A 25,062-nucleotide genomic window follows, 5' to 3' on the forward strand; every position below is an offset into this window, starting at 1 on the left:
TTGCTGGTAGACGACTGCTTTTATCAGTCATCAGTGAAAAATGCTGAGATATCTGAAAATTAATTCTAAAGTCAGCTAATCATCTTGAATAAAGTTTCAATTATTCTTGTAATTGGGTTTTTAGATTATTATTTAGATATTTAGATTATTAGATTATTATTTAGATTTTCTTAATCTAAATAAGATTCTTAATCTTATTTAGATTAAGAAAAAAAAATTCACAGAAATACAGAATCTTTAAGACTCAGCCTACCATGACTATTTAAAAATATTTATATTTTCATACAAGCCCTTTTCCAGATCTAATTACACTAAATGACTTCTGTTGCTACTTCGTTCTTCCACGAACAGTCTGCATAGCTGATTTTTAAAAATTTCCTTTAGCCCATGTAGTCTTATTACCACAGGTAAAGCACAACATGGAAAACATATCCAGTGTTTCACTCTGAGTGAATGTTTTAAATGTTGCAAAGTTGCTGGTATAAAGATCACTCAGAGAAAAATCTTACTGAAGTATTTGACCTAAACGTAAGCAGGTCTACTTTCTATCAGTACTCTAAGAGAACATAAATTTTGTTTTTCTGAACCTCACTTGTGGATGTAGTCTTTTTAGTATGTAATAGACACAATTAAAAGAAATTTTCCCTTTCTGCTGACTGAAAAGACTAAGTCCTTGACTTAGAAAGCTACAGCTCTGCAGAGAGGTAACAGCACTGAAAACACCAGATTTATTTCTTTTGTTCTGTCTCTAGGCAGAAATGGACAGAAGGCCAGGTGCATGTAATGCTTTCAAAGGAATTGATTAGTCATGTGTTTTAAATGAGAACTTTCTCATGAATTTTTGTTCCAGGATCTTAATAATAGGTATGAAGTCAGAGGGGGAGAGAGACTGGATCATCCTTTTCTTAGACCTTTTGGGGTTTTCTTGTTTATGACACATTGTAAGTACAACCAGGTCCTCAGTCATATTGTCCTCAAACTGAAGAATTAGACATATTCTTATGATGCCATTAAAAAAACCTTCCATTTGGGCTGCAATATAAAAAAGAAAAACAACTTCTTTTCACACATTGAATTCAGAAATTTCAGATAAAATTTGATGTCAGATTCTTCAGAGTTTCGTGACTTAAGTAGTCTGAGATGACTTATTCAAGATCTGTTTATCTCCAATAACTGCAATTGGGTGTCCTACAATGAACAAACAGCTCATTGCAGTGCTCCAGCATCACCCAGTATCTCTCTAACCACATAGCTGTATATCTTTAGTCCTAAATCAAGGCAGAATCTGAGCTGCTCAGTTCCAGAATGATACCACGTATCTTCCTGGAGAAAGAACTCAGGATGGAAAATTCTTTGTGTGCTTTTAACAGGCAAAGATCTTCTAAGCAGTAAATTGGAGTAAAATTCTTGCTAGCACTAAGATTTTTGTCTGAGCTACTGCAGTTTGTGACTCCTCAGTTCACTCCATGTTAGCACCAGTTATACTGAGTGCAGGTGGGGTTTACTGATTTTGTAGAGGACATAATTATTATGGAATGCTTAATAAATAAATTTAGAGAATTTCCAATATTTCATATACTTATCTATCTGCTCTTTTAAAAGATAAAATTCCCTTGCAAATTGAGGTCCCCAGTTGCTCTGGAGTATATTTAGAACTCAAGGCAAGTAGAAAAATTAATGCAAATTTCGTGAAACATGCTGGGGTGGGTAGTGCACTTTCATAGATGGAAGACCAAAAGTACAATGGCAGCAGCTTAATATTTTATAAAATTTCCTAAAAAAGCAGCACTGAAATCTCAATATAATTGAAGTGTCCTTTCCTAAAAACTCAAATGCCAACTAACAAAGTAGGGATTTTCCTTTCCTCATCTTAATGCAAATTAGGGGCTTCTGAAGAAAGGAAATTATAGCAAGTAATAAGTTTAGAGAAAGGAAACTTTAATCCTTCTGCACACTGTCCACATTAGAAGGGAATATATTCTTATGTCTGTCCAAGCCTGATTTAAGATGCCAATACAGAGAAATTAAAACTAAAATAGCTGAAAATCCATCTACCATACAGGACTTTCACACTCTGTTGAAAGGAAAATAACCCCATTTTTTACAGGCTAAATTCAGCCATGATCCTTGCATTACACTAGACAATTTTTAACTTATTAATTCAGTCAATTTGCCTATTCTTTCATACTTTTAAAGACAAAAACATCCTGTCTGTTGGTTACTTCTTTTACAATTTTTTCTCCAGACTTCTTGCAGCCAAAGCTGTTGCAATCCTCATTAAAGTCACAATTATCTGTTGAATTTTATCCAAATTTTTCAATTGTTTTTGATATTCTTGAAGGAAATCTACAGGTAAGTATTTCTAAATGAATGACTATCTGCTGGTAGTGTCTGCAGACAGACAAAGGCAGATAAATGCATCACTAAGGACATTTAAAAGAAAACCCTATATTTCTAATCATGTTCTGTTTAAACATATTCTGAATTTTAGCATCGAGCTATAATACAAATTAAAGTAAACTACAATCCTGAAATTATCAATTAAAAGAAGATGATTTCATTAACACAGTAGCTATAATAAAAGGTCATCCTTTTGGCCTGTGTGAAAAGACAGCTTATCATTCAGATATTGAAAGAAATTATCAGGCGTTTGATGAATGAGGTCAGATTTACAGGAAAGAAAGTTATTTATCACTAAACTCACTCAGTTCCCTATCTGTTTTGCATGGGAGTTAATAATTTGTGGTTATAGAATCTGCAGGAGGAGATGTGGTGAGCTGTGGACTGCAAATTGAGCCATCACCTTCTAGCAGTAACCAACTAGATTTGGCCAGATAGTAAGCCCAACACAGAAATTCATAGAAAGTGTCCCATGGTCCTCTGCTATTAATTAATATTTTGCTTTTCTAATTGTTCTAATTAATTATTAAAGTATAAGTAGATGAAGAGATTGTCAAAGACTTACAAAGAAAATTTATGCCCAGTTCAGTTTTGCTGAAAGTTCTGCTGAAGTTCACAAGGCTTTCAAGATGAATCCACATGTAAATATCAATGATTAAAAAGGAATCTGATTTTTACTCCTGGAACATCTCATGATTCTGGCTTGAAACCAGAATAAAGACTGATGAACCTAATTGCAGTCTAGTTAGGGTTAACTTAAGCAGACTGAAACTTGTGTAAATCAGATCTGAAGAAGCACCATGCACTGGAGCCATGCTGTAATTCATAACTCTAGTAGAGGCTTTAGGAACCTAGTTCTGATCTTGATAATGTTCCTGTAGCTCCTCCTCTCTGTAAAGATGACCAGGTATGAAATTAGGACCAGACACCAGTGCCATAAACAATATAATTTAATTTGCTATTAAATTAGTAACAAATGGATGCCCTAAAAACGTGTCTGTAATGTCATGTCTGGATGAAAAACTGGGCTGAATAACCCTGAGAGCAAATCTACTGTCCAGGACATCTCTCAGGACACAACTTCTCCCTCTAGCAGAGCCTTCTTGTCACAATAGCTCTCCATGGATGTGGCAATGCTCTGCCAGCCAGTATAGAAAAGGAAAAATAACTTTCAGTGCTTATACTGAAAGGGCAATTGCATTTGGAATCTGCAAACCCTGTTAGAAACATTGCTTCTTCCTTGTTTCCTGCAGTGCTTCTGAAAATGGTTTTGATACTGCCTAGTCTCAATCTGTTTTCAAGATGGTTTCACAAAGATACCTGTTTCCTTGCCCATAAATCTATGAAGAAACCATAGATATTTTTCAAGTCTAAGCTGCATTTTTACAAGAGTAGTTTCTGAAGTATTCTCAGGAAAATGGAACATGACAGACAAAGTCTGGCTGGCTGGATAAAGATGGGAACAGCAGAAAGGACTGAAATACAGCTTTGAATCTTGAATCATCTGTAAGAGAGTGGCAAAATACTGCTTGATGGCCATTAGACTATGCTTTCATTTTGTCATTGATCACCTATGACCCTTTTCTTTCCAAATTGTCTTGCAGTCTCTGCAGAAAGGAGTAATTACTACAGTGAGTATCTGCAGCCTCTACCTGGATTCTAAAATGTCTCAAGAACATCAAGAGGAAAAAGCCTGTCTGCAGAGATAGTGCTTTTTAAAAGAAAAAGATTACAGACCTTTCCAGCTCCCAGAGTGAAATAAATATTGATACTTTCTGGAAATGGGAAGGACAGGTATTATTAGCAGCACACTAAGGTAAGAACCATTCCAACCTGACAGAACTAAAATCTAAGTGGTTAGAAATAAAAGGTTATAAAAACCCCAAAGCCTTCTATGTTGGTAAGTAACTTTTTCTGCCCTAATTTTTTTCCCAAAGCTTTCAGCTGCTGCCCTCTATGCCAGGACCCTTTTAAACAGCTAGAAAGATGATGCAGGAACAGAAATAGCAAAGTGTCTTTTTCTGTAAGCTTTCTTTTTCCTGCCTTTTCTGTAAGCAAGAGTTTGTATAGAAGGTGATATGCTGTGCTAAACAGGTGTTTTGATAATTGCATCAGCCAAATATATTGGGTGAAGGAATCTGGTTGCCTTCATGGTCAATTAAAAAGTGTAAGTAGAATCTATGGAAAGTGGGTGAATGTTTAATTATTATAATTCCTGTTTGGCAAGGAACATCTGGCAAACTCTTCACCAGATAACTCTGACAGTCTTTGTTTATTTGCTACAGTAGTAGATTAAGCAATTAGAGTAAGGAGTTTTAAGAGAAGAATAAGCCACACATAATCAGAGTTTTCACAAGAGAGATGGAGCTGGAGACATGGCAGAATGCAGATGTGTACACACACACACACACACACACACACATATATATACATATATACATAGACACACAGAGGGATATGTTAATCTCTGAAACAATTTTTTACTCCATTTGTTCTGAACATGAGGCCCATTCAGGGATGATCAAATCCTGCTTGTCAAGACTGCTATACAAGAGAGACAGACACAGGGTAAGCAGTGCAAGACCTGCTGGGGCTGGCACGCTGAGCTGGCTCCCCTTGGACACCAGTTTCAAGTATTGACCAGCACCACACAGGCACCACTCACAGCAGAAATAGTAAAGCAGCTGCATCTAAACCAGGGTTTACTCAAAAGCATGTCAATGAAGCCTGGGAGGACCTGATTAGTACTTCTTTTCCTGTTACAAGAGTGGGGTGGCAGGGAATTACTAAATTGAGCTCCTGAGGAGTTCCTTATGAGCCCCAATTCAGGCAGGCAATTCCTCAGATTCTTCCAGGCTCACCATAGCATTATTACAGTAATTTCTATTTCTAATGAGATGTAAAAGGGTCAGCAAAGACCACTGGTCCCACTTAGCCTCACCACTTAACTTGGCTGGGCTCCTTCCTCAGAGATGAACTTTCTTGCAGTGAAACTAAAGATCCTCCTCATTTGTCTTTATTGGAAGGAACTTTGAATGCAAATTTCCACTACCTTTTTCAGCAGTGTTATGTCCTGTTTCTGTTCTCAGCTTTGTTTCAACACAGCTGATTTGGAGAGCCTATTCTATAGTGGCTTCATGACTTTTCTGTATAGGATTTCAGGTAGAAAGCTCTTCAGTAGGGCCAAGCATCTTCTTTCTCTCACACTGGCCACTGTGCTGTGTGCAAATGCATATTTAGATTTCCAACTTTGACTGTATTTACACAAGCCTTTATTTCAATAGGCTTTTGTCTCTATGTTCATGGTCTAAGCTACTGTCTTGTACTTTTCCAGTGGAGAGCTGCACAAACTGTCGGTGTCCTATTATAGCTGTTGACATGGAAACATCATAAGCAACTATTTGTTGGATAAGACTGCTATTTCACAGGGAACAGACACAGCTTAAATGCATGTTTTGCTGATTCACTTTCAGCCATTTTAAGCCACAGACAGTTTATCTTCACTTTCACATCCCCCTCCCCTTCACTGATGGATCATGTTCAGAGTTTCTGCTTAGAAATGAGGCTGAAACTGTGTCTATCTTGCTTATAAAAATTTCAAACATCCTATTCCCACATGGGGCCAAGATCTTCAACCTCATAATCTTCTGGGTTGGATATTATTCTAGCTGACACTTTCTACACTCCAAAGCAGAAAGCAGGCAGTCCCTCTAGGGAACGGAAAAGCAAAATATATGTGCAATGGAAAGCTATTAAGGCATCTCCTAAGAAAAAGAAAAGGTGTGCTGCTTCTGTAGAGCAGACATCCTGTCAAGCACATTACCTGTTCTGGGCCATTATTTTAATAACTTATGAAACAGAACAGAATGGAAAATGGCCACAACTGTGTACTACTTATGCCTAGTGAAGTTGCTAATAGAAAAGCTGTTTCACACCAGGCATTAATAATGCTGCACTGAGGACATGATTCCCTGCCTCACCCAATTATTTATAATACAACAAGTTTTACTGAAAATACAAAGATAAGATCACTTAGGCAAGAATGGCTTTGATATTCTGCAAGCTGCTTTATATTCTGTTTTCTGTTCTAAACTTTAGGCAGGATGTGTAATCTCAGATTTCTGGAGGCTGTGCTTGTTTCACACAAGGCTCAGTCCTTCCAGGCGCTCAGTACTGGGTACCATAGCTCAAAATTTTGAACACAAAGCAGTCAATGACTTGCAAAGTGACAATCACATAGGAGCAAATCTACTTTTTCCCCATTTTGACCCAGCTGGAGAAACATCCATTGATAAAAGGCTTGCTGGGCTGTTGGTTCATGCTGCAGCTAATGATGCATCCACATCCCTGGGAGGATTCCACTCCCGGTACCCAAGAGCAGCAGATATGATAAACATGAAGATGTGAAGGAAAGAGCTGGTGTCAGATGCAGAGATGAGACTGTTTGACTGATGTGTTTACATGTTCAGTTTGCACTCTCCATTAACTGCTTAGTCTTTGTCTGTGAAATGTTATGAAGAATTGCAAACAAACATTTTTCCTTAACTGTTCACAAGTATCAACATTGCAAAAAAGTAGCAGATGGGTAAGCAATGCAGTAACTGTTAGGAAAAACTATAATACCTTATGAGGTGGCTAATAGTTTCAACTGACTATACATCAAATATATCGATTTTCACAGTCCTAGGGTATTGGTGAGACATATTGTTGTATTTATAGCCTTACATTTTAGGGTGTTTTTTTAGCACTGGATTGCCATTGAACTATAAACCTGAAGGCTTTTGAATTGAGAGTAGCCCAAGATTAATAATCCTCACAAGCATCTTTCAGCTGAGAGTGGCATCAGCATTATGAGTCTTAGGACACTTTAGTTAAGGGCCTGTGAAAATTTCACAGAAATAATATAAAGAAGTGTGAAATTCTCACAGTTCCCACTGACAGTGAGAGGCTACTTTAAAAAAAATCCCAACAAAATGGTTTCTCTCCAGATATTCTCTGTTCTTCAATTTTTGGTTGAAATTTTGAATTTCTCATTTGCTCTGTTCTTGGCAGCAGAACGATGAACCTGGTAATTTTTGCAAATGCCTCTAAGCATATAAGCAGGTTGAATTTTGTGAGAAGATATTAGATTTGCTTTTCCAAAGACAAGAGTTGTTTCATCTTCCTTTTCCATTTTACAGATAATCACAGGTTCTGCAAGCCAGATGCTTTTGCACTAAACATGAAATTCAATGAAATAAATAAAAACTACTGGATTTACTTCCCACTGTATTAGGTGGTTCTTGTATTCCAGCATATTCCTCATCCTCCTCAATTCCTCAGTGTTTCTGATAATTAATGAAGACCTGGGTGAACAGTTCCTCAGTGATATGGTTCAGCTCTTGAATGTCTCCCTAGAGAAAAGGTCTCTAAAGCATGCACAGTGACCCTCCTTGCTTTGAAAAATAAAGATTTACACTGTTTCCTTGATTCTGAATCTGAGCAGCTCTCACTGAAGCCAGGGAGAATATTTGTGCCAGAAGGATGTATAAAAGATTCTTATTTTCAGAGAAAGAACCATTAAAAAGTAGTAATTGAATACTCAGAAACTCTTACTTAACCAGGACATGTGAAATGAGTGACATTCCAACAATTCCAGTCTGAAAAGGAACTTCAAGTCCAATAAGCCATTTCATTAATTTAGATTTTGTGTGTACCATTTTCAAACTTATCTGCATTATGCCATTTATGACATATTTTCTGAAAGCATGTTTCCATTCTGTGCTACAACTGGGACCATTCAATTGCCCAGGAATCTGAGGTAAGTGAAAAAATTGTAAAAAAATTTCATTTTCCTCCACTTACTGTTCAGTAAAGGGAATTCTAATAGTTCTGTAATGCCATTAAAGTACAGGCATGGCTATGTAAGCTATTTCCTCATTAAAACAAAAAAATAATGTCTAGGCGCCAAGCTCACTCACATTTGCTCTCCAGAAATCTCTATTTGAGTGACTTTCAGTGCTGCAACACTGGAAAGAAACTGCAGTTTGGATGCTCTCAGATGCTGGAGTCATAAACTCATCCAGCTTGATGACCATATACTGAGCGTATACGGATCCTCAATAGTGCTAACTAAAGTGATGAATTCAGAAGGAATCCTGAGTAATAAGAATATGGGCAAAAAACCAGCCCAATTAAACAAGACTGTTGGTGTTTCCAACCCTGTGCAGAAGAATGCACAGACAACAGTCAGAGGCTTGATGTTATAGCCCGTAGATCTGCATATGAGCACACACGTGTGTTTGTGAGAGAGCAAAAGAGAAGGATTTTGAGTGTGCATGGGATTCAGGTCACACAACATTAAGTGTCTCTAATATTGATGTTTACATCTTAGCTAATCACCTGAGGCTCCTTCCTCTCAACTGTGAGAAAGAGACATTTTTAGGGCATGATTCGCCTGAGCAATTTTTGATGTCTCCTTCTGGATGACATGAATTGTACTCTGAAAGTGCCAAGTGCACTCCACTGACTCAAGAGAGATACTAGGCAACTTGCTTAAGTGCAGATTTTTGCAATGTGTATGCAGATATAGCATGTAATTAACACTAAAGTACCTATTTGGATTTTCTTTTTTTATATATATACATACTTCTCGCAAAACAGTATCCTCTCTCCTCCTTGTAATGAGTATTTAATCATGGCCATTTCATACCTCTCTCTGGTTTCCTCAGTACCTCCTTCTGAAAACACCGGTGCAATTATCTCTTCATTATATTTCTGCTTCCAGACCTACATACCAGAGCCATACATCACCCAGTCTGACCTTATCATGTGTTCAGGTTTCACTACCAGGATGTCTCCAAGAATTGCATTTCTCAGGTGGATTTCAGACTGCAGTGCAGCCAGCTGTGCAGATTCACAGGAGAATTCTGCCCATGCAGCCTTGATCTGATGTTCACTTGCCTGAGGGGGTTCACTGCCTCAAAGAAGACAGGGAGACTGAAGGTGGTTGTAACAGACCTTGCATGGAACAAGCCCTGGATATCAGACTCAGTCTTCACAAACTGCCACAAAAGAATTTCAATTGTAGCTCTGAAAACTTCAAAACTGAGAATTTCTCTGATCTGTTGAAAATTAAAGTCTCACTAGAGGAAGATGTCCCTGCCCATGTCAGGAGTTTGAAAACAGATGGCCTTTAAAGTGTCTTCTAACCCAGACCATCTGAGATTCTATGATATGGCAACATGCTAATCTCTAAGTTCAGGAAATTTGTGTAAAGGTGTCCAGTGCCTAATGGAGAATCTATTGTGCTGATAAATGAGAGTAAACCACCCAAAGTACCTCAGCTTTGACTTCCCTTCTGCTAAGTTGTGATGGCAAGTCTCCAGATTCTTCCTCATGGCTCAATAAGAAATGAACCAGAACACACACATTTTTGACAGATAATACTACAAGTTTGTATGGCCCATATCTTTCACAGCTTTGAAATGCTTAGCAATAATTCCAGTTAGAAGAAGACAAAAATGTAGTGGACTAAGAGGCATCTCTTTGCACCATGCACATTTTTTATAAATAGTGCAACATGGACTGGAAATAAAAAGGTTGATCAAAAGCATCCTCATCTTATTGGGAAGAGCCTTGGGCTCACTTCCCACTGCAGTGCTTTTCCATGCACAGTGGAGAGGCAGCTGCAGAACCACTTCTTCCTACATTGCAGCTGGATCCAGTCCTGTCCCAGCCCTGATTTCCATCCCCACCTTTACAGCCAACTGTACCATTCACTTTGTACTGATATATATAAAAGTAGTGCAGAAGCTGAAAGAGCTGCATTTCAGTAAACTCAACCCTTCATAGATGGCAATAAGGAGCCCTGATGAAGTGAAATCAGGTTTGGTCACTGACAGGGCTGAACAGACTTTAAACAGAGAGAGTGAAAGGGTTGGGGAGTGAGAAGCTTTAGAGTTATTTCTGCAGTGATACACCTCCACGGCGCCTGCTTGTGGCTTTAGACAACTGGAATTTTTAAATACAAACATTATTTCAGAGGTTGTCTGGTTTGAATAAAGCTTAAATGGTGACTGTTTATGCTAAGTGTATCTCACGACTTTTCATCTGTAAATCAAAACCAGACACTAAGACGGCAGTTTTGGGTGCCAGATATTTCCCTGAAAACCTTTTCTTTGCATGTGCCATAGCAATTACTGAGGCATCCACTCTTATCCTCAGAAATCTAACACAAGTACTTTAAGCTCAGGAATAATCTAGTAAAACAACAGGAAAATTGCTTAAGCTATGCTTCCTCCAAAGTTTGGAAGTTACAGTTTCAGTGACTCCAATTCACCAAACTTTTTAAAGAACTGTACTTCTCCAATGTTTAACTCTTCAAAAGGCTGTTATGTTCCACAGCCTCTGAGTTAAATAACATCATCTGGCATTTCCTAGGAGTAGCAACAGTAACCATATGTAACCTAGAAATTTGACTACTGATACGGACCGGGAAGGACAAAGCAAAGCATGTATTTATATCAAGACAAAGAAATAGATAATCTTACAAGAACAGATTTTAAAACCTTGAGCTAAAAAGACAAAAAGGAAGACATGAATTTGCATAAGACCCTGCTATGCATGTATATAGCACAATGTTTAGCTGGTGATGGGTTTGTTTATTCTCCTGGTTGATCATGAGCTGATGACTGAATTCCAATGACTTAAAAAAAGATAATAGCAGATTTTTTTTAGCCTATCATTGCAGTTAGTGAATTCAATTTAAATTATTTCACTTTCACCACCAAACAAAGCATGAATAATAACATTTTCTATGTTTCCTATCCATACTCCCACTTTCTGCATTTTTTCTGTATTTCTTTTCCTCAATAGATCTAGTGACAAAGAGGTTGTGAGCTCCCAAAAGGACTAGAAATATTTCCTACTGCTCCTTTCTCCCCTGGAGACTCATATTTTGCCTTTAGTGTTGTGGACCCTCTGATGACATCCCAAACAGAGATACAGGGTCTGTGATAAAAAAGTAACAGGCAGTAATAAAAAAAAAAAGAATCCAGGAAATTCATGGGAAATAATCAGAGAGACAGACAGAAAAAAAGAAAGAGAAAAAAAAAATCTGAAACACCACAGTATGCAGAGATAAAAGATCGTGTCAAAGAGCTACACAATTTCTCTGAACAAGTAATTCTTGATTTCCTTCCTGTGTTGTTTATACTCCTGAAGTGAGACTTCTAAATACTTTTAGCCACCTGTTTGTGGTCCTACATTCAACCCTTTAACTCTATATTACATTTTGTCTCACTTAACTGAATATAGCTTCTTTCACATATCTCAGTGCTATGCTTTTATAGGAGCAGCTGGATGGGGAAATCACAGACTGTAAGGTAAAGAAATCCCTGCATCCAATAAACCCCACATCCATTGGCATAACTGTAGCTTTACTTTTTCTCACCCTCTTTTGTTGGCTTTTCTCTGAGTAGGTAATGACACTTATTTTCTACTATTACAACCTATCTGGATCTCAATTTGTTTCTTTGTGTTGCCTAGAATATAGCGATTTGCTTCAATTAAGCTTTCTGGTTAAAAAACAGCCATGCTTGCCATACTCAGTGAAGGACAGCAAAATTACTACATCCCAAAGAAAGGAAAACAGCAAACTTGAATCATAAACTTGGCATTACAGCTAGAGATTTACAACAACATATGGTCATTTGCCTCTAGCTCTCTTGCACATGCTGACTAAAATAATCCATTGAAACAGAAATGTCCTGAATTGTAAGAATAGAAACCAAATGCTAGATTCTAGCTTTTTACATGGGCCCTGCCTGTAATGAGTATCCATAATGAGAAAATTTTCATCTCTGAAAACAAGTACATTTCTGAGCCCACATTTATTTTTCGTGAGTGCCTAACATACACACAAACAACCTTTGTAATTAGTGCATGTGAATTGAACTGACAGTGACAGGCACAAGGCTGCAGGTGCTACTGCACCACAAACACGTTTTGGTAATATGTGAGATACAGAGCCTCTCAAGCACGCTGCTCAGACATGGACACAGCCAATTGTGTGGGTTTGAGAGAAAAGAGTAAGCACTAACAAAAGTGACTGAGGCTTTTGCGGCTTTCTGCTTCAGAGGTTTGGGGCATTTGCTGGAATGACTGTGGAATAAAAGAACAAGTTTTGCATTTGTGGTTTGGGAAGTGCCATTTAGATGAGCAGCTAAGACATCAAAGGCTCCTGCAGCGAAGCACCAGGGCATGGCAGCTTAGTGAGACAGATCACAGCCAGAATTCATGAACTAGCAGAAAACCAGGCTCATCAGTGCACACGGAGCAATACTGTACAGAAGAGCTAGGCTAGTCCAGATGCAGCACAGATATCCCAGCTTGGCTCAGAACACAAGTTAATAAGCCTCAGTTCTCAGCAGAGCTTCCCAGGCCAATGCTCACACAGGGGGGATCAAGCTTTGCTGCTGTTCAAACTGCAGTGAGGTGTTCAGGATCCTGGCGTTAGCCCTTTATCTGTGCACCTCAATTAACTTGAAGTTGCTGGCTTGGGCTTCTCACACCATTACTCCCCCTATATTTGGGTTCCTGGCTTATCTCAAGAAAGGAAGCTTGGATCTATCCATCCTTACACACACAACTGTACCTTTTCATAAAATGCAAATTCAGGGAGCTGACCAAAGATCTTGACAAGAAAGTCACTCTGGTCTGGAAAAAGCCTACTTCAGGTCAGAGAAAGTTAGAAATACCTTGAAAACTTCAACACTTTTAATCTGACCTTGCCCAAGAGCAACATCACTGGTAAGAGTGATCCATCTCCCTTCAGTCATTGCTCTTTCTGACAGCAGTACCAATTAGTGCTTCATGTGGTTGTTGCCCATTAGAACAAGACCCTTCATGCTAACATTAAAGTTTTCCCTTCCTTCTCTGCCACCTTACTCCTTCACGCTGAGAGCATAATGACAAAATGTAGAATTTAGCCTTAATTGGATCTCTGCAATGTTATCACCTGAATTAGCTCCCCTGTGAATAATTATCACTGCCTAGAGGCTGACAAATTGCTTCCCTCTACTTCAGGATTGTCAGGAATTTCAAATTATATGCTGAGCATGGGGAGGATAGAGGGGACAAAGGGGAGAATGAAAATGAAAGCCTAGAGAAGCATAATTATTAAGATTATTAAAATACTTGACAGATTGCCACAGTCTCCATGAGTCCCAAAAGGGGAGAGGGACAGCAAGAATTTTGCTGGGGCAATTGAACAACACCCAGTCTGGCAACAGACTCGTACAGGCAACGTGAAACTACAACCACTGCTCCCAATAAGTGACAAAGGTAATTCCTTTGTTATTCACCACCCCATTTAAGCTATGGATAGCAGCTTGTTTACCATCTCATCTGCACATTTGGTCTTGCTACGCAGATGGCAAATTTTTTGCAGCATAGACTGATAGAAGGGTAAATGTATGCGAGGGGATAGTAGCAGATTGCCATGCATTTAGAGTAGCATATAAGAGTTTGTGTTCTGCAAGGAAAAGGTTATGGCAAAAAAGCTGCTCTTCCTGAGAACACTCATTCCACATCTGGTCAAGACCTCACACAGAAACACATTTTGTCATTACTCCACAGTATCCATCTCAGATATTGACTAAGAAATGAACTAAGAAATGTTCATCACATAAACCCAAATCACTATAAAGGTGTAATGCTCTTTGCACATTACTTGAAATGGTCAAATAGGGCAAATAGGGCTTTAATCCGATTTTCTCATTAATGATGCTGTGCTTGTAAGATGGATGTATTTCTCAATTTATTTCAAAGCAGTTCCTCAGACTTTCCCACCATACCAAACCAACAACACGCGTCAGACACAGGCAAGGTAGCTGCTGACATATTCCCAGAGACGGCTCTTCCTGCTTACCTGACATACAGTGACCTCTTCTGATTAGTCCTCAGGGAGCCAGACCCAGAACTCATGCTGTGATTCATCATCTGCTCACGCAGGTCATGGATTTTTGCCTCAAATCGAGCGTACTCTAAGGAGATAAGAAAACCCAAGAGAACAAGGATATTTTAGTTTTCTTGACCTACATAATCATTAGGGCTGCTAAATGCAAATTAACATTAAATTAATGAGTGTCAGGCATGTCTTGAAAATGGAGGTCTAATAGAACCTTGAATTAATGTACTATCTTAGGTAAATATATGCCCTTTTTATTGTGGTACCTGAACATTTCAGCACTGGCTAGGTGAGGAATCATATACCCAGACCCACGGTCCCGCAGTTTCAGGAAAGGAAAGGAGGTTTAAGGTGTGTTAACAAATAGATTCCAGTCTGTGGAAAGGATGTTGAAAGCAGTTTTCCACTGTATCTTTCCTCCTTCCAAACAATGTGATAGCTTGGTAGGGTCAGTGGGACTGAAGTTATTAACGAGTGAAACAATTATTGTAAAATCCCATCAAAATGAAGGAGATATTTCTATGTCCAATTATCCCCAAAGCAGCTGGAAAATCATTGCATGAGTAATCAGCCACCTTTTTTACACTGTTCACTGAGGCTTGGGCTCTGTTTCTTTTAAATAGGTGGATCCATCATCTCATTCTTAGGGTGGGTGACCCCAGAAACTCCAAACCTAAGCTGCATAACAATGGCAGAGAACTGCTCCCTCCTCACCTTGTTCACCCCCATAGTTCTACTGGCAGCTCTGCAAAATGTTGTGACCTGCTGCCCAGCAACATGGGACCAGCTGGAGAGCTGTATCATTTGGTGAGACTCCTCTCTGACAGGACACAGCCTCATCAATGGTCCCTCCAGCTGCCATGCTTCCCTTGCTTATCATGTGACTCAATGGACTGAGCTTTGGTTTGCAAGAAGAAAGGTTGATGTTTTGGAGACAAGCTCTAATTCCTTGAAAATGAGAACCTCCAGCAGCCCAGAGAGCCATAATTCAACCTAAACCCAGGAGATCTCCTGATGTGAGCTATAAGACTAAGCTGAGGGGGTGTACAAAATACATTTCAGTGAGTCAGTGACACTTTCGAGAATAAGATATTGCAGATTGATGCCAGCAGAGAGAAGATGATGTTCCCTGCACCTCAATGTTTTATTTCACTGATGCCTTCAAAAGAAGGGTCCCATTCCCCACAGCAGGGCCAAAGCAGAACGGAAACCAGCACACAAGGTTTCCTCCCTCAAAGGATGGAGGTACATTCCACCAGATCCCACCACCTTCCAGCTTAAGCAAATAAATCTTTACAGTGCATTCATAACCCATTTCTCTGCATCTTGTCTGTTGCTGTCTGAGCTACCTGAAAATGCTGTAAGACAGCAACATTCACATTTTTCTCCTAGAACTCAGCATTATTTTTTTTTGTTCATTTGCTGTTCCTACTGGCTCCCAGAATGTCTAGATGCTTTGCAACAACTAATTAATTTTATTCCGTGCACTCTACATTTTCATTGGATAATAACACCTGACCTTTCCAAGATCCCACATTTTGCACAGGTGGCTTAGCAGAATGGTTTCATTTGGGGTTTTGTATTTGGGTTTTTTCCTCTCCTTCTCTCTTGACACATTTTGCCTCCCTTTCCACTGAGCTTCCTTGGCATTACCTACTCAGTCTGTGAAGTGACAGTGGCTACTTTGCTCGTCAGTTGGGAACCACTGCTGTGCTATAAGACTCTTCAGTCTTCCCACATACCTATGACTTCACTGACTGCAGCTGAAATTCTGTGTGTCAGGAGAAGAGAAACTCCTACATGCAGACTGTATTTTAGATTTATTCTGTAGCTTGTTTCTTGCTCAGTTCTTTCACCTAGAGTACATCTTTAAAATTCTGAGAGATTTAAAAGCACAAATTCTCAGTGGAACTAAGGCTCCTACAAACTCATGTTGTTTTTTTTGGAGTGGAGCTTAGTTTTGAAGTGTTTATCCCAGTGTAGGATTTAAGTTTGCTCTATGTGAGTCATATTTGTTCTGATCTGCTGCTTTAGAATTTATTTAGTAAATAACCATCTTCTGAGCAAAGCTTTGTTTAGCTTATATTTCATTAAACCCATCTAACATTTTGTCTTGGCAAATAGGAAAGGGGATCTTAAGGACCAAGCTTCGCATTTCTCTTCCTCATACAGTATCAGTCCTACACAAATAGACAGAATATTACAATTCTAAGGCTTGTTAGCAGCTCTCTTTCATTTATGGTGGATACACTGAAGAAGACAGTAAACATATAGTATAATTCAGCTTCTTTAATGTTTTACATCTGGGCAGCACCAAGGATATGAATGATCTACAGCATAGCAACTTTCCCTTTAATAAGCATTCCCATCCCAGGTTCTGTATGTAAGGTGTGGGAGTAACTCCCAGATTTAGACATCAATCTGGAGAGTGAGAAAAGAGGACTGAAATTCTGATTTTTCTCTAGCACAGCATCCAGCTAACTTGAACATCAGATACTCAAATGACTACAGTTTGATCATATGATGATATTGCTGGTGTTCTGACTTTACAGCACACCTGTAATTTAACCAACTTTAACTGCTTGTAAACTTATTCTGAGTTCAAGAATATCTCTCTGGGAGACCTCTTGAAACCACAAGACATATTAAAAATTGGCTAATAAATGTGATGGAAACTCAAGGTCCGAAGTCCTCCTCCCTGCTTGATAGCAAAAAATACTGAATTACTAATGATATTCTGTTACTTTGTTTCTTGAGATGTTTTTAGCTATGGATTTAAATAAATAGATAATTTGAAAAAACCCCAAATTTATGGGACTATATTTTCCTGCTGTACCTTCTTTGCATTTTTTTGTAAAAAATACTAAAATATACCCTTGTCTCTTCTTCCTGGCAAATGCCTGGGCCAAAAATTGCATGACCATCAATGCAGGCAGTCTTTAACTCAGATCAGTTTCTTTAATCTCAGTCCTCCTAGTTCTCCTACTGATTCCTAGATACTACAGTGACAGATGCATTTGAAATGTGAACAGAAAAAGAAACAGCGATGCTCTGCCATTAGAACTGCTGTGATTGTTCTGCCTACTGGGAAAGAGCCCTTTTTTCTTAACACTTCTTTGTACTTGGGTACTTGGTATTAGGAGAGCTGTCTCCTAATACCTTTGCATTTGTTAGGTGTGAAAAAGGACAGTGCTAAAGTCCAGAAAAACACTTCATGCTTCCCTCAAATTCAGCACTGAATCTAAATAACACACTTTTCAAGGCTCCTACACAATTAAAAGGACAGTGAGGTTGTGACATACTAACAAAATATACAGTCAAAGCCCATTCATTAACTTCATGCTCTTTGAAGAAAGGGAGAACAAAGAACATGTTGCTACTGGAATGCTTCATTAGCAAAACTTCTCAAATTTACTACACTCCATCTGCAAAGTTCCTACCTGTTGCCTGATTTAACAACTCTGGTAGCTTAAGAACTGATAAAGGCAAATAAATAGACTGAATAAGCAGGGAGCTGGTGATTTCCCTTCCATCTTTTCCATTCCAACACCGTGCCAAGTGCTATATCTGAGACTCATATGTATTCTAACCTTCCAATACTGATGCAATCCTTTCCTTTCCAAAGCACTTGGACATGTTGCAAGGTCTGGATGGATCTTTGTGAGTAGACTTCAAACACCTTGAAGTCTCTCCTCAGCTCGCATACTGAGAAATCAAAACAAGGCAAATGGCCAGCCCTGTTAAAAAAAACATCTAAAACCTCAAATCAAAAGAGTGATACACTTAATGTTTAGCTGGCCAAGATCAAAAAACCTGTGATCTACAAAATCTTGACTAATCTTGACTAATTCACTTTGGTATTTCAGGCGAAGCAGATACCAGTTTTCACTGCTGAAGCGATTTAGATACCTAAAATTCTGCCAACTCATCTACCCACTGTGCAAGTTGGGTCTTACGTGGTGGGAAGGAATTGTTTTAACACACAGACATCCCTCCATTTTGAGCTTTCTACTGGCTCTCTTTGGTGGTCCATGGTCAGACTTGGTATGTGAACTCTTGAGTCTGATTACTTAGCACATACGTCTCTCCACATATCATGAGTCTTTCCAATGTCATGAGTTTGTGAGATTTGCGATGGATGCAAAGATAATAAAGACAGTTTGGGATGAGTTTTGCTGTGATGTCCTTTCATATACATGGAGCAAGAACTTCTCCTATTAATATAAACAGCATATCAAAATTCTAGTTTAAAAAAATTTAAAATGAGTTCATAAACAGCTTAAAAGATTGAGGATACAAGAAATAGTTGAGAACACAAGACAGCTCCTGGAAGTCTTAGATGCTTTTGGGAGACAAAAAAGGAATGCAAGAAAGTAAACCTCAAAATCAATTAATTTCTGAATATAAAAATAGCAAAGATGGAGAAATTATATCTGATGGCTCGATGTTACGTTTTGGTCACAAAAATAAAGACTAGCTATGTTAAATGAATAAATATTCTGCAGCTTTTCTGTGAGAAAAAGTTGCAGTATTTGACAAAACTACACCACTGTTATTTTTCACTTTTATGTTTATAACAAAGATTGTAGTATTGACTGAATTTAGAGAACATGATAACAAAAGCTCCTCATCCTACAAGTCAAGCAAAGTTAAGAAACTGAAATGCTGACATATGATACAATGGAGAAAATAACAGTTCAGCAGCCCAATCCATGTCCTTATCACTTAAACACTTTTAGTGCTGGCCCCTTCAGAGAGATAGCAATTCTTTCTGCCAGCAGGTAGCAGAGTTTCCTTTTCTGTCTAAGTCAGGATAATCACTGTTTGCCTCTAGATGATAAGAGGTTTACTAAAAAGTAGAAATTCAAAAATGGAAGGTAAAACTTGCATTGTCCAATTTTAACAGACTACATGGTTTAAAAAAAAAAAAAACCAAACCACAAAACACAAGCAGGAAATTAGACCTGCTAGAGACCTCATTAATTAGAGACCCATTAATTACAGACCTCAAAAAAGATAGAAAAAGCTCTAGAAACTATACTGAAGGAACAGCTGCCAGACCACTTTCTCTATCAATATAAATTGGGCATAATTTCAGTGGATTCAGGCCAGCTTCTGTTCTGTTGATGGGAACACAAACTGTATGGTGTCATGGACTTATTGCCTTGGACAACTGAGACAGCAATGTGCATAACACTATGATTATGATACTATGATATATGCTATTTATCTAAGTATTTTTTTTCCTTTGTCTCCTCTTAGTAAGTGTCCTGGCTTAATAGTGTAAGATTTAAAATAATAGAACAGATTTTTTTCCTACAGCGAGTGTTCTTCCATTTCAGCCCTTTGCCCACAGTGTTGCCCAGTCACCAATGGTTATTTAGAGGTGAGAGGAAGATGAGCAGACCAGCATCAAGAATTCCAAGTATTGGTTCTGGTTCTACTTTTCCAGAGATTTCCAGTGTGAAGCTGTGTGGGACAGAAGGAGTAACTCTTCTCATACAATGACAGCTATGGCAGAGATATGGCTGCTAGATTAAAATGGTGCCTGCCAAGGGCCCAGCATCCCACAGCCCTGGAAGCCTTTGAAACTACTGTAACACACATGGAAAGTGAAAGTGTGTGCAAAAGGCATAAACTGATATTGTATGTCTTCTCTTTTGAATTTTTTTTAATATTTGAGTCAATTTTTTGGCTGAAAGTATCCTTTTTAGATGATTAGGGGTTAAATTCTACAGCTGCCTGATGTTGCAAACATTCACACTGCAGGTTAATGATGGTGAAAAATCATTGCGGTAATCTGTGGTAAATTTGTAAGAAAAACAAACAAACAATCAAGCAGTACAGTTCACTGTACCTTTGAGTCTTTTATCTGCCTCTGCCATGTCTGAGGCTGTACAGAGCTATGTCCCTGGCAGTGGCCAAGTCTGGCTTTGGATTTTATATTTTATGGCCAATGCCATGCTTTTAATAAGTAAAAAAAACATCAGTCAGATCTACTATCAGCTAAATTCATGACTCAACAGGGAAAAAGCTGCACACGATTTTGATGCAGCCCTGGCCTTATTGACTGGAGAAAGTGCTGCTCAAAAAGCCTTGGTCTGTTCATGGTGCACTGCACAACAGAACAAGTGATGCTGCTAGTTCTTATCAGTCATACAGCTCCCTTGAGTTCTCTCAAAGGAAATGAAAAACACAGATTTCAATACTGAGGAAGGGAAGACAAATTTACATTTTATTAGATTTTATTACTTTGACTATATCTACCAATTTTTATTAAAATATTTTCCATACCCCTTTTCAGGAACCTTTCAAAATTCATGAAATGGGGATTTTTCCTGATTTTACTGATTGCTTTTTCTTTTAAAACTTCAGCACAGTAGGGCTATTAATGCCTTTATCCTTTGATATTGGTTGGCTGTCTTCATTTACCAAAACACAAGTATTTCCATTTCAGCCTGTCTTCTAATTAAAAGTTCACCTTATAGATTTGATCTGCAGCTCAATTCATTGCCTTAATATCACCACTGAATTTATTTTCTTTTGCTTTATTACTGAATATAACTCTTTCTCCATGTGTTGCACCATTTCATACAGCCCTCATTTTGTGTTACTTGTAAATAGAAATACCCCCAAAAATATATTTTCCTTCCATGATACTTTCAGGTGACTAATAACATATTCTGCTTCTAGTCACAGGGAATACAATTCCAAGCCGAAGAGGTCTCTACAAGTTTTAGATTCAAAGAATATCTTCCTCCCAATGAAACAGATGTACTAAAATAAATTAAGCTATTAGTGAGCAAGAAGGACTATGTATCCTACTGAGATGTTATTCTACCTGCTCCCTTAAAGCCTATCCTTGGTTCAGGAAGTGTCATCTTGGACATTCTTGGATGGAAACTTCTGCAACTACTTCTAACCACTGAAGAAAACTCCAAGCAATTCAACTCCTTTTGAAAATAACCCCTCACAAGACTTTGAGGAGCTTTATCCTGCACTGGATTTAACTGCATTCTCAAAAAATTACCTCCCTGTTATTTTGACTGACGTACCCTGAACTAAGCAGGACTATCTGTGGCACTTTTTCAAGTTCCCTGAGGGCCAGACTGACCCAACATTTTGGATAATGTTGTGTGTACACATGTCCAAGAAGGAGCAAGGCATGTGCCTGCAGAATTTCACATGGTCTGCCTTGGAAGCACAGTGTGAAATCTTGGAAAAGTTGGACACATCTCCTCAGCCCTGGCATCCAACTTGCACAGCCATGCTCACCCAGCAGAGCAGCTTATGTCTCATTAACCTTGATAGCTCTGTAGGAATTACTGTTTTGTACAGTGCAGACACATTTCAAGATATCTTTGGCTTTTAGGCACAAAGTGACTCTGTCAAGGTGGAGAAAAAATAAATTAAAGAAAAAAGAAAAAAAAAAAAAACACTTCCCTGCCTCAGAATCCTCTTTCTTCAACATATATTTATGTGAGATGTTGCAAAGGAACAAAATCTACTTGCTATTAATAGCTAAGCTAATTCATTTAGCTATTTTGTCACTTCAGGCTAGTGGTGGAAGACCATATTTTCAGACATTTCAGATATTTATTCAATTTCAACAGTTCCCCATCCAAAATCATTGCCCTGGGGCATTTGCTACTCATTATTTTTGCTTCATTTTTTTCTTGCTTCTGCTTTTTACCAAGTGTAGTTCCATTTCGTGGGAGCTGAGCATATTTGCACTGATGTCTTAAGCTTAGCTTGTTTAAGACATGAGCTGGCACGAAGAAACAACACAGAGTTGACCAATTCTGGAGTTTCCTAGGCCTGGCAATACTGGGAAGGCAGCCTGATAGTCTCAGCTAACCCTGTAACTATGTTGGGTACATATTCCTCTTTTCCAGACTTGTAAATGATGACAAATGGTTCCTACCTGCCTTCAGCTGGTTTATAAATTTCCTCCTGAGTGTTCCACCTGTCAGCTACAGGGCTCATGTGAGTGTTCCCAAACTCCTTTCAATAAAATGGATGGGATTATTTACAGTAACCTGGCTGAGTGTGACTGATCCAAAATGGAAAGCACTCTTGACACAATTATATGGATACAGAGCTGGGAGCACACTGGTGCAGATGGCATCTGCCCCAAAACTTCTTGCATGCAGAAAATGCCACCTTGTACGACAAGAAAAAGGGTACAACCCTACTTCATCATTTCCAGAAACAACAGCAACTTAATCCAACTAAGGAGGCACGGGATCCATCTAGGGATTATCTGTGAAACTTTTTGAAATAAAACTGAAAATGTGGATCAGTCTGATCTGCCCGATGTTCAGACAAGAATGAAAACAAGGAGGCATTCCTTAATCAGAGCTCAAAATTCCCAAGGGAACTATAAAAACTTCCACAAAAATTCCACAGCTAAGACATTACATGCCAGTTTTGTACTTATACTCCATGAAATTCTGATATACTCAAAGTGGGAAGAGATAAAAAAGAGATTCCAAGAAGAGACTTTAGGGAAAAAATTTTCCTTACTGAAAATAGAGTGATCTGGAAGTTAATGTGATTGTATTAATTCCATAAATCAGCATGAAAGTTGTACCTTACAGTAAAAAAACCCCACCCACAAATCATTTAAAATCATCATAAGCCAAAGCAGAAAATTAAACAGTAGCAAGAATACCAATAGTACCAAAGGTAATTATTCATAGAACAGGACAGCCTTACAGACTACCAAAAATACAGAGATTAGAAAGACCATCAGTAACAAACAGAATCTTGGCAAAAATGTTATGAAAATAAGCATGGATACACTTTAGGCTGAACTGTTTTGCATTTATGATTAATACCATTTCCTAACATTGGAAATGCCATTAATGAATGATTCACTCATTTATTTCAATATCTGCAGGTAAAAAGCTACCTCTCCCTGTAACTGCCCCTTTCCTACACTCAGCTGTGCTGCTCTTCCAGTCAAGGATATTTTCAGCCATCTCCTAAGGTTGTCTGGACCACTCTATTAAATTAAAAAAAAAGGATTCAGCAAAGACTGGAAACAAAACTATCTGTTTTTACCATTAAAAAACCACCAAATCCTTAAAACAATCCCAAATAACCTAAAGAAAAAAGAAAAGAAGAAAATGGATAAAAACATTCCCACTTGTGTATTGATCTTTTCTAAGAGACAGAATTGAGAGCAGCTGCAGAATCGCATTAGTTTGCTAGAGCTTCCTGATTAAAGGGGAATTACTGTTTCTCATACAAACAGGTAATAGGGAATGGTTCAGCACATTACAAGCTTGAATGAATTTGAACAAGACAAATACATATATTACCTCAGGGTAAGTCATGCTTCCTGCATCCCTCTCAGCTTATTACAGGGAATATTTTGAGTCCTCTGCGGTATGTTGTGCATTAGTCCACTAATAAGAAATGGAGGGTATAGTTATGGCGTGGATGCTCAGAAATGTTGTTTAACTTGAGCATCAGATCATGCAAAATTGGACTAATGTCTGAAAAAGCACTTTAATACCAGTAAATGCCTTGCAATTACCGCTGATATCGTTATCTCATCATTCACAGAACCCCAAACCATTATGGCATAAAACAGCTGGAAAAGGTTTCCTTTATCAAGTCCAAGTGCAGCTTTTACAGAAAAACAAACCCTAAAATACTGTGCACAAACTGTTCAAATACTTTCCTACAGTAAGTTCCATTTTGGCATTTCCCAGCTGTTGGAAGGCCACTCAGAGCACCCACTCCTCAAATAGGTAGATCCATTCTTCTAGCTGAACACGGCTGAAGGTGGCTTAATTGGCTTTTACCCCAGCACAGTTCCTCTGTGCAAATTGCTCTTTCCCGTTGTACATCGATTCTCACAGCAGATTTAGAGAGAAAACACAACTTCACCCACCCATTTCCGTTTTGCTAAATAAACAAGCCAATCTTAGTTAACAAAGAAAATGTCAGAGTCAGTTCTTCAGGAAGCAGATCCCTGCTGTGCTGGTGAGCCATGTTACAGACAAGGCTTATAGATCAATAGGAAATGGAAGTGCTGAAAACTTCCCACCTGATATCCAGGCTTCTTATATTTTTTTCATGATTGTGGCAAACATCTCAAAATAAGGATGGCAACCTCTACAGCTTTTCCCAAGGACCACTGTTTGTTCTCTGGAGTAAATACATTATTATCCTTATGTTATTCGTTTATCAGTGGTTTCCTTACAGAAAGTCAGTTTAATGCATATCTATCTATCTATCTATCTATCTATCTAATCTATCTAATCTATCTATCTCAAGCTGGTTTCTCCAAAGCTCTCTGACTTTCTGCTTCCTGCTTGTAACTATTTAGGATGATCCAGGTAGGGAAAAGCAGCAGATCAAGATGATCCAAGATGCTGATGCTTACAATGTTTATGATTAAACAGCTTTTAGCACTAAAAATGTCACATCCATACAGCTTTCAGAGACAGTTTGGACAGGAATGATGAAAACCTATAAACACTTCAGAATGTTTTTTGACAATGATGAATGATTTAAGTTTCCTATACACACTCTTCCAAGAAAGAGATGTACTCAGATCAAATGAGAGAATCAAGTGAGATCATCTGGGAGTGTATTATGGTCTGGGATTTGTGATCCAGTTCCTAAGTGTTATGTATGTTGGGACAATTGACTGCACCTTCTGAAGCAAATTGAGAGGATTTTGCTTAGACTGCAAT

The 25,062-nt window shown here is 38.4% G+C and overlaps 1 protein-coding gene across 15 annotated transcripts in view; it reads right to left on the reverse strand.

Moving 5' to 3' along the window:
• DLG2 (discs large MAGUK scaffold protein 2) overlaps nt 1–25,062 on the reverse strand; it is a 983,561-nt gene that overhangs the window by 75,187 nt on the left and 883,312 nt on the right. For all 15 annotated transcript variants that reach the window (XM_054269787.1, XM_054269774.1, XM_054269773.1 and 12 more), the window contains one exon: nt 14,312–14,426. In XM_054269787.1, the coding sequence (XP_054125762.1) occupies nt 14,312–14,426 (115 nt within the window). The remainder of the gene's footprint in view (nt 1–14,311; nt 14,427–25,062) is intronic.

The sequence above is a fragment of the Melozone crissalis genome, unplaced genomic scaffold, assembly GCF_028551555.1.
Source record: "Melozone crissalis strain CALT ecotype California unplaced genomic scaffold, PUWL_Pcris_2 ptg000008l_1, whole genome shotgun sequence".
NCBI lineage: Eukaryota > Metazoa > Chordata > Aves > Passeriformes > Passerellidae > Melozone > Melozone crissalis.